This window comes from Staurois parvus, unplaced genomic scaffold (genome assembly GCF_062004578.1).
Source record: "Staurois parvus isolate SC_StPar_1 unplaced genomic scaffold, SC_StPar_1.0 ptg000635l, whole genome shotgun sequence".
NCBI lineage: Eukaryota > Metazoa > Chordata > Amphibia > Anura > Ranidae > Staurois > Staurois parvus.
In genome coordinates, this window is record NW_028318431.1 from 1242011 (window position 1) to 1252626 (window position 10616).

Sequence of the window (10616 nt, forward strand, 5' to 3'; positions counted from 1 at the left end):
ACCAGGGATCATGGATCAGTTTGAATACATCAGAATACTTGAAGAGGTCATGCTGCCTTATGCTGAAGAGGAAATGCCCTTGAAATGGGTGTTCCAACAAGACAACGACCCCAAACACACTAGTAAACGTGCAACATTTTGGTTCCAGACCAACAAGATTGACGTTATGGAGTGGCCAGCCCAATCCCCGGATCTTAATCCAATAGAAAACTTGTGGGGTGACATCAAAAATGCAGTTTCTGAGGCAAAACCAAGAAATAGAGAAGAACTGTGGAATGTAGTCCAATCATCCTGGGCTGGAATACCTGTTCACAGGTGCCAGAAGTTGGTTGACTCCATGCAACACAGATGTACAGCAGTTCTCAGAAACAGTGCTTATACAACGAAATATTCATTAAGTGATTCAAAGGAAAGCAAAATCTTCAAACATTTTTCAGTTTATATAGTGAATGTTTGAGTTTGTAAAGAAGAATACAAACACTATTTTTTTGAACAGTCTAATATTCACTTTTCTTCAATTTTTTTAGAGGAACAACACAAATTTGATCTATTATTCTTCATGTTTTGATTTGGAATAGAATGTGTAGTGTTCCCAATGCATTTGTGTGTATGGAAATAAAAGCTATTGGAAGAATTTTGAGCTTTATTCACTTTTTTCAACACACTGCTATTATTTTGAACACAACTGTATATATATGTGTGTGTATATATATATATATATATATATATATATATATGTGTGTGTGTATATGTATGTGTATATATATAGATATATAGATATAGATATATATATATATATATATATATATAGAGATATTTATTTATTTTTGCTGACACGGGAGCACATACGGAGAGCTTTGTTTTGTACTAAAACAGTTGACTCTGTTAAATCTACTGCTGTCAGAATCGTTTCTTTGTGCTTTTGAATAAATATCTTGGCAAAGCATACATAGTGAAGAATTCAACCATTTCATTTATTCTCTCACTCTCTATCCTTGCTGGATATCTTTTTTCTGTTTTTAGGAGTTTGAGGACTTAGATGAAATCATTGCTCGATTTGTGCAGCCAATGGCATCTTTTGCAAGAGATCTTATAAACCACAAATATTACCAGGACTGCAATTCTGGCGATAAAAAGGTTAGTGTGGCTGTAGATTTGTAATTTGATCTTTGATTTCCTGACTCAGCATTGCAAGGGTAATTGTATAGCTAACACAAATTATATCTATCTTACTAGGTCTTACAAATGACTAGAAAATTCATTTTTATTAATTATCTCATGCCACTGTATACAGGGTCTCTGTTCTTTAGTGTGTGCGTGTTTTGTTTTGTTTTTTTGGTTTTTTTTTTTTCAATTTATCTAAAGCCCTAATTTTTTCAATTTCGATACTAGTGAGGGGACAAGAACCTCTATCATGTTTTTATGCTGTCTGTGTCTCTTTTCTAGACTTTCACTCTTTTGTTTTGCTGATGGCCACTGTCATCAGGGCTATAAGTGGTATAATAATAAGCACTTAAAAAATTTGAGTTGTTTTCAGAACAGGAATGGAAGGAATTAGAGAGCATTAGTTGCGGTGATAAGAGTGGATTTACCTTGCCTTGGAGAGATTTCCTCTCACTTTCTGTTGTGTTTGAATGGTTTTAAATATTGCAGGTTCCATCCAAAAATAAAAAGTGTGGGCTTCAGATATGCTTTTTTTTACCTGAATCTTTATTCAGGTTTATCAGAAAAAGTTATACAGTGGTAAAAAGAATAGAGAGAAACAATATGAGTATTTGTGGTTATGTAACACAATACGGAATTTACAGGGTGCACAACAGTAAGAGAGGTTGTGCAACCTGACTCTGGTACTCAGATTTGCAAACCGCCTTAAACCATCTCTTGTTTTAGGGAGTGGTCATCCTGATTCCTTTGGAGGACCGATTGAAAGGATATTCAAACCTGTTCACAGTACCAAAACCCAATGCGGGAGTATTCATCCTATCCTTCATGTAAAATCCCTTAAGTACCTTCCAGTTCCAAAGTTTTCTATGATATCTGCAAGGTTGGTTATTGCTTCTTTGAGATGAAGAGAACCTAGCATCCATAGACATTCAAGATATCTATCCACATATTGCCATTTACCCACCTCATCAGTGCTTCGAAATAAGAAACAAACAATTCCAATTTATCGCACTGCCATTTGGCTTATCCTCTGCACTCGCAGTATTTACAAAGGTACTTGCCCTCTTAAGAATTTGGGGTATTCAGGTCACGGGTTACCTAGACGTTCTTCTTCTTAAAGACTCTTCTCCCTTTCAGCTATTTGCCAATGTCCGCAAGACTGTTGAGATACTTCAGGCTTTCGGTTGGGTAATCACCGATGCTCATTTTTGATCTGTGAGTACGAGTATCGATACCTTCGGTCAAGTACTCGCCGATACTGAGTACCGTCACTTTTGCGGTGCAATTTGTGTCAATACAAAATGTATATATGCAAATTGCACCGCACAGACTAGCATGTGATTTCAACAGGAATGCAATTCCTGTCCAAATCACATGTGGTTTCCCCATTGCTCATGTTTGAACCCAGGCTTATCACAGCCTGAGTTCACACAGGAGGGATGCGGGAAACCTCCCTGTGTGGATCCCATGCTTGTCACAGAAGGAAAAGCCGGGGATTTTAAATTCCTGCGGCTTTCCCTCCTCTTAGTGCAGGGATGACAGTACGGCTTTTGATCACGGTGCTGACCAATCAGAAGCCATTTAGCCGGTACGGTCATCCCTGCAAGGAGTGGAGAGATAGCCGCTTGACAGATCTGGGGATTTGAAATCCGCACGGCTTTCTCTCCTCTCCTAGCAAGGATGACAGTATGGTCTAGACGGCTTCTGATTGGTCAGCACCGTCACGGCACTCGTGTAACCCGTTTTCAGCTGACAGGGGGCTAAAGCCCACTGTTGGCTGATGTAACTGACCCGTTCCAGGGTCTGGAGATCGGAGACTTTAAAGTTGGGATCCCCCCAGATGCCTGGACCAGCAGCTGACTCAGCCTCTCAGAGAGGCCTTGAGAGCCTAAGCCAGCTGCTCCCGTCCCCTCCACGGCCCGTCGCTCCAATGAGCGCTGGAGGAGCAGAGAGACTGTGACTGGTCGCTGGCTCTTTGCTCACTGAAGACTGCTCACAGTCTTTGATTGCTCAGTTCTTGGTCTTCACCTCTGGGAAAAAAACATAACACCAAAACTACAACCATGGGTGCAATTTTGATGCATTTTTGCTAAGTTTATGATGCGTTTTCCATTCATTTCAATGGGGAGGTGAGTTTTTGATGCGTTTTTTTATAACAGCATTAAAAATGCAGCAAGCAGAACTTTGAAAAACGCAATGGACTCGCAATTGACCAGTGTAAAGCGTTCCATAGGATTTAATGGTCATGCGATTTTCTTCCGCTTTTTTTGATGCAACAATGGAATAAAAATAGATCAGTGTGAAAGCAGACTTAGAGCTTCTTTTCCTGTCCTGTTGGTTGTACAGCCCTGCTTTATATTTGTGATACTGTGTCTCCTTTGGAAGCAGACTGGTGTGGAGTAAGCTGTGTATGGAATGAGAGATTCATCAGCGCATCATTCACATAAATTGCTTCATCGGTGGATGAATTCACATCAATGAACCTATAATGGACACTTTTTTTTATTACTTTTGTGATGCTTGTGTTTGGCACCATTTTATGTGTTTCATGATTTATTTCATGATGGCGTATTTTGCATTGCACATATACTGTAGTTTCTTTGTTATACAGTAGTTATTTGCACTCTCCATCACTTTGTAGTGTTAGGATTTACTGAACAGCAACCACTTCATTCTGGAAAACTGATTCCTTTTTTGTCCTCCCTGTGGGTCCCAAGAAGGGTCATCCTGCTTCCTCTTCCACCATAACTTGGTGGCTTAGGCAGCTACTTTCCAGGGCTTGTGCCTACAAGGAAAGGGTTCCCCTCTTCCCTATCAGGGCCCTGGTCATTTTTTTCATACCTCCACAAAATTTTACTCGGTGGATCTCCAGGCATTTGCTGATGCGAGCTTCAGGCACAAGATTCTTTAAGCTGTCATCTCAGTGTTTTTATGTCTGTTGACCCTTGTTTTCTTGTGGACCTTTTGCCATTGTTGTCCACCCTTCTGCTTTTTGCTTGGGGACGTCCCACAGATTGACTACACATCCTGTGTCTTGTACTGTACAATTAAGATAATGGGAATTTTGACTTGCTCTTAGATGCCATATCTTGGAGCACAGTACAGGACAAAGGTACCACCCCTCTGTTTTCTGTTTCTCTTTATTGCTTACTACAAAATTGAAGTCCTACTTTTGGGGTTGACTGGGTGGGGTTATGTGGGTGCACTGGGGGGAATTCCCAGCAAACATTTTACCAGCGTTCACTCACCTGAAGGTAGCTGTATATAACCCATGGTCTGTGTCTACACGTACTATGTCGTGTACTGTACTCCAAGAAAAGGTATTTACAGGTAAGTCAAAATTGTAGTTTTTCTTCAAGCATAGTTTTTACATTGCTCGCTACAATTGGCTGTCTTGTCTTCAGTCCGGTCTATAATTTCTCATACAACTGTTCTTGTTTTCATTGTCCATATTCAGAAATTGGAAGAATTATTGATAAAAACAAAGAAGGAAAAGCCTACATTCATTCCATACTTTATCTCAGCTAATAAGGAGCTCCCAGGCAAATTTTTGCTAGGATATCAGCCCCGAGCTAAGCCAAGGTGAGTGCTGTGACTGCTTTTGCCAGTCTGTAAAGGCCCTTATTTGACAGTTCATAAACGTAATCGTTTTATTTAATATATTTTGTTCTAGAATTGAGTACATAACAGTGACACCTGAAGGTTTCAGATATAGGGGACAGATATTCCCTACAGTCAATGGCCTTTTCCGATGGTTCAAAGACCACTACCAAGACCCTGTACCAGGTGAGTGGGTTGTTAATTTTGTGAAGTGTACATAGCAAGGATGGAAAATATGTGAACAGTTACTTAAAATGGCTGTTTTTTTTATGTGCTGCCCACAACTTTGAGCCATGATTGCATACCTTCAGTATACTTATTATAGACTTATAAATTCTGTGTCTTACAGGTATTACCCCTAGTAGCAGCAGTAGAACTAGGACTCCGGCCTCCATGAGTGCCACCCCTGCCAATATTAATCTTGCCGGTAAGTGGCCTTCTTCAGTTTCTTAATTTAAACATATTTTCTTAGCTGTTTGAACTAATTTTTTTAAATTATTTTATGCTTGCAGATCTGACCCGTGCTGTGAATGCTCTCCCGCAAAACATGACTTCCCAAATGTTTAACGCTATTGCTGCAGTTACTGGGCATGGGCAAAATCCCAATGCAACGCCAGCTCAATGGGCATCCAGTCAGTATGGTTATGGTGGAGGCAGTGGAGGTGGGAGCAGTGCTTATCATGTAAGTATCTTCTTTCTTTTTTTTTTTTTTTATAAAGACATTGGCAGTAATGGATGATTTCATGCCAGTTTTTATTGTGTTATTGATTTATTGAACAGTTATTGCTCTAAAATTAGTGATTTTTACAAAAGTATTGTGTGTGTGTGTGTTAAAAACTATATATTGTAGCTTAGCAATCATTGAATGTGGTGGCTGTGTTAGTTTTTCATTTTTTTCAGGCTTGTATTCCTTTTTCACCTGCTATTTGACCAACAACACATTTTCTGTCTTAGAGTAGCTATGTTCATATCTCCACTGCATCTATAGAGGAGCAACGTAGCTACTCTTGGACAGCAGCCTTGTCAAACAGTGGAGATGGTAGTTTTAGATGGACTTTACAAGTGACTTAAAATGTAATCATGAATTCCAGCTAACACTTTTTAAACAGTAACAGAAATAGGTTTTTATTTTTTTGGGGGGGTGTAAAGGATATACATAAATATTAGCTGACCATTGTAAGCACCCCTGTTAGTGGTAAATGGTGTGTCCCAACCCTCTAACTGCCACCTTTTGCTGAACAGCTTGGGCTGCTAAGGCAGAACTAAACACTATTTTTTTTTCGTCAATAGGCAGGCTCTTTATTGCATACTGTAAGAGACATGCAATATCTCTTTTGCGATTAAAGAATGACCTGGCTGTTCATAGTCCTCTAGAATGTAAATGCAACATGCACAGGAGTAACGTCATCTCACATCGGCCAATCAAGTGTGCCAAGATGAATGACTCTTGCACATGTGCGGGATCGATGGTCAAGGTGGCCGAAAATGTGCCCAGAAGAAGCTTGTTAGAGGATACAGATGAGGGTGTCGTGTGCATCAGACTGATCACCGCGATCCCCGGAATGTAAGCTGAGCTGCGCATACGCAGCTCAGCTTACAGCGCCCGGCCCAATCCTGTGTGCCTGGATGGCAAGCTCCTGCATGCACAGGAGTGACATCATCCAACGCCAGCCAATGAAGAGGTCAGAAAACCAGCACACTGGAGAAGATGCCAGTACAAGAGGGGGATCATTGGAGAGGTAAGTATCTCTGCCTTTAGTTCCACTTTAATATCATTTTGACTGTTTTCCAGTTCTAGCATAGTATGCTGTTGGAAACATTTACTTTTGTGTAATCATTTATTTTCTGCATATGCTACATTAACAATCTTTTTTTTTTTTTTTCCTTATGAAGGTTTTTGCAACTCCAGCACAGCAGCCTATGGCTACGCCTCTGATGACCCCCAGCTACTCGTATGCTACTCCCAGCCAACCTATCACAACACCACAGTACCATCAGCTACCGCCAAGTGCTACACCAACCCCCGCACCCACACCACAGTCCTCTCATTCACAAAGTTCTTCAACATCAAGTTCCCGACACAGACAGCAATCCAAGTAAGTATAGCATCTATTTATTCTTAATCAAATTTAGATTTTTATTGTTTCTTTTATACCAATGCCTTTTATTCTCAAAAACTACATTGAATTAAGGAAGGAAAATCCTTTAATCCAGTATGACAAAAGTTCCAGTATTTTGCTGCTTTCTAAACCCACAGACAGCATCAGTGGAGAGGGTGCAATGTTTCATTAAATATGAGGCAAACACATTTCAGTTGTTTTTTTCCTTTGTTTAAACTCTTGTGCGGTGAAAGTGTCATTCCTGTGGTTCATCAATGAGAGCAACTTTTCTGCATGCTGAAAAACAAATATACTTAATGCCTCAGGTTTTTCATACTTTAAGTCCCATTTTTTTATTCTGTTTACAGTCTAATGAATCATAGGGGTAGATTTACTAAAGCTGGTTCACTCAATTGGTTGTTGGCGGAACCGGCTCCTGATTGTGTGACCCCTATAACAATCACAGTGGGCACATGATTGCTGTTCATTCCTGTCAACTGGGCATACAAGCCCTATTAAAGGGACTCCAGCGCTGCATGAGAAGAGGTTAAGATGAGCCAAGCTATTTATATATAAACTGATATTGTACAGATACCAGGGTTGGTTGCTTGACCAAAGATTTGCAGTAAGCAGCATACTGTGTCTTTGCCGGTTCCACCATTAATGGCTGGGATATGTACAGTAGAGGACAAGTGCATGCTAATTTTCAGTTCTTCACCTGGGTACAACTATTTTCTTAATTTACCTTTATGTAAAAATGTACTTGTTTGATGCTGATAAACCAGCATGGGCAGCTCCATCCACCTGCTGGCTCTTAAACGCCCATAACATGCTCAGTATAGCTGCAAGCCGTGTTTTTTATTTTTTTTATTTCTAAATAATTATTGTGATATATCCTTCTACATTAACATCCTGATCGTTTGTCTGTTACCAGAACCAGTAGTCAGACCCCTATTGACTGGGGCAAAATGGCTGAACAGTGGCTGCATGAAAAAGAGGCAGAGAGGCGAAAACAGAAACAGCGGTTAACCCCTCGTCCATCTCCAAGTCCTATGATTGAGAGTACACCTATGTCTGTCGCAGGGGATGCCACACCACTGCTGGATGAAATGGACCGATGAGTGCAAGAGATGGGAAACCAACTCGAAGGACACATGAGAACATTACTCTCCCCATTTTTGACAGTTGTACAAAAAGATTCCCAAACTCTTAGTGGAGGATGGTTGTTTCAGTGGTCTGATATATCCACTGATCACCTTAGGAAGATTGGACCCTTCCAGTGCAACGCTCAATTTACTTAAGTGCTTGAAATGATACTTTAGCACCAAGCATCAATGTCAGATTGTGTTCATATTAAAGTATTGGTTTACTTCCAAGAAGAGAGGTAAAAGTGCTAAGATGACCTCAGTAAAAAAAAACAGTTAAGTTTTTATGGGCTATGTTTTAAACATAGAATGGGGTTCACTGTTCTTTTTTAATTGCATATTCTGCCAAAGAATGCAAAATAAAACAAGAGAGGTCTGAAGCGAAGATCTCATTTCTGTAATAAATATGATAATGTTGACTGGCTGGAGCCATTTTATAAAGATACATGGAACTAAAGGCTGATGGGGAGCATTAAGCAACTGAGGGCAGACAATATAGTTTCTGTTCCTAATATCCTCTAAAAAGAAAAATAGAGGAACATGCTACAATGTTTTATGCATTTGGGTATTTATTTTTCATCCTTGCTCTATTTTCATGCTTCACTGCAACGTGCAGCTAAGTGTAAGTTTGCAACAGTGTCCCTACACAGGCTTGGTGCATATGTGCGACATGAGTTTCTTTTTGTTTTTTAAAACATTATCATTGCCGTGTACAGGTGTCTTAGATTTCCGATGGCACCTAAAATTATCTTTATTTTAATAATTTTTATTTGTTTTGTTTTGGCAGCAGGCAAATAAAATAGTCTGGGCAAAATGATTTATAGTTTTGTTTGTTAGATGCCTGATTGAAAAAATGTTTCTTTTTTTTTTTTTCCTGCGCTGGCTTAAATCTTCTTGTTAGAGATTTGTAGTTTTACACGTCTAGTGGCTAATCTGACTCGGATTTTGTAATTGTACATCACAAGGCACTTCATATTCATGGCTACTTTGATTATGCTGCCACTGTCAGGTCAATGAACTTCGGCCAGAAAAAAGCCAAGAATTGCTTGCCCAGGTAAACCCCCTCCCAGTTTGGTAAAGCCCCAAGTTTTAGCTAGTATCCTTAGGTGATGGATGTTCCTACAGATGTCTCTCTAAAGATCTTAAGAACAGAGATGGCCTGTAATGTTACTGGTTGGAGCTAGATGGATGCAGCAAGCAGCGATCTCCAGGGCACTGTGTAACCTGGAAGGGATGTTTACAGGTCCAGGACAGTGATACTCATAGAGGGGTAGTCAAGTCCCAGAATGCCCTGCAGGACATGCCTATCATGAGAAGTTAATATTGGGCCCTGCATCTGGACTGGTTATTGTCTGTAGTAGTGGAGCAGGTGGTAGTCCCTGCCTACAGTGGTAACTTGTGCTTTGTAGGCCGATATTTCTGTGTGGAGAGCTACAAATCTGTAGCAGTGCTCAAAAGGGGAGGGCCAGCGTAGTGTTCTTGTGCGATGACATCATCAAGTGGATGCTGTTTTGCCAGTCTCCAGGGCCAACACTTATTTGGACCATACTTGAAAGTCTTCATCTAGAAAGTGATTACGAGTAAAAGCATGCTCCTACCCGTAAAGAAGGTGACAGATCAGAAATCGGAGACGCCGTCTGTATCAAAGAAGAGTTACTTTCATAAGCAGCAAGCCTTGGACTCTTAAAGAAAAGGCAACATCCCATTCTGTAAAAATTGTCCCCAAGTCCTGTGGGTCTGAGGCATGTCCTCTTCACGGTGAAGGGGGGAGGGGTGGGCTAATTACATGCAAAAACAAGCAGTTTTTTTACTGTGATTTTTCTGCCAGCTGCTGTCAGAAAGGTCCAGCATAGATAGGAGTAAATTATTATACCTGTGTGCATGAAGTCTATATCTATACTAAAAAATAAATAAATAAATTTACCAGCCTTTGTTTTTATCCGTGTCCCCCAGCTCAGCACTCATGTAGTCCAAGCCACTTGTAGTCTCCTCTTCACGTTATTGTTATTAAGTTTGTTCTGTGTCTGTGGTGCACACATCATTATGTGCATTATTAGATGTGTAACCGAAGGCAAATTTCCATGTATCTGCTTTCAGGTTCTGGTGTTGCAGCCTTCCTGAAAGACACTGGAGTCCATTTACTAAAGGCAGATAGGCTGTGCATTGCAAGTGCACTCCAAGTGAAGCTGCAGTTGCTGTAGATCTGAGGGGAACATGCAAGAAAAATAGCATTTTTTCTTGCACAAGATTTGATGAAAGAAATCAGCAGAGCTTCACCTCATTCATAGCTTCCACTCTGATCTAAAGTAACTACACTTGCAGTGCACAGCCTACATCAGCACTTGCCTAGTGAGCAGAAAGAGAAGGGAGGCAAATAGAGTTCTTATGTAGAAGATTAGGATAATTATTCAGCTTTTCATGGTGAGGTTGGGGGGAGGTAGTGTTAACGAATAAGATGTAAAATACAACATCTTAATCATACAATGTAGGACACAGAAATTCATTCTTAGACCATTGGGTTAAATAATACTACCTTCAGGTGATTGAACAATGACCAAGGCTTTGCTGGGAACCATCTCCCAGTGTACCCATTTAACTCCACCCACTC

General features: G+C 40.3%; 1 protein-coding gene across 1 annotated transcript in view; it reads left to right on the forward strand.

Annotated features, from left to right (window-relative positions):
* SUPT6H (SPT6 homolog, histone chaperone and transcription elongation factor) overlaps nucleotides 1-9931 on the forward strand; it is a 78871-nt gene extending 68940 nt beyond the window's left edge. The window contains exons 31-37 of the mRNA XM_089693624.1: nucleotides 1024-1137; nucleotides 4622-4746; nucleotides 4838-4950; nucleotides 5114-5191; nucleotides 5277-5446; nucleotides 6658-6860; nucleotides 7798-9931. Of these exons, the coding sequence (XP_089549750.1) occupies nucleotides 1024-1137; nucleotides 4622-4746; nucleotides 4838-4950; nucleotides 5114-5191; nucleotides 5277-5446; nucleotides 6658-6860; nucleotides 7798-7984 (990 nt within the window). The 3' untranslated portion in view covers nucleotides 7985-9931. The remainder of the gene's footprint in view (nucleotides 1-1023; nucleotides 1138-4621; nucleotides 4747-4837; nucleotides 4951-5113; nucleotides 5192-5276; nucleotides 5447-6657; nucleotides 6861-7797) is intronic.
* Nucleotides 9932-10616: the final 685 nt, after the last annotated feature.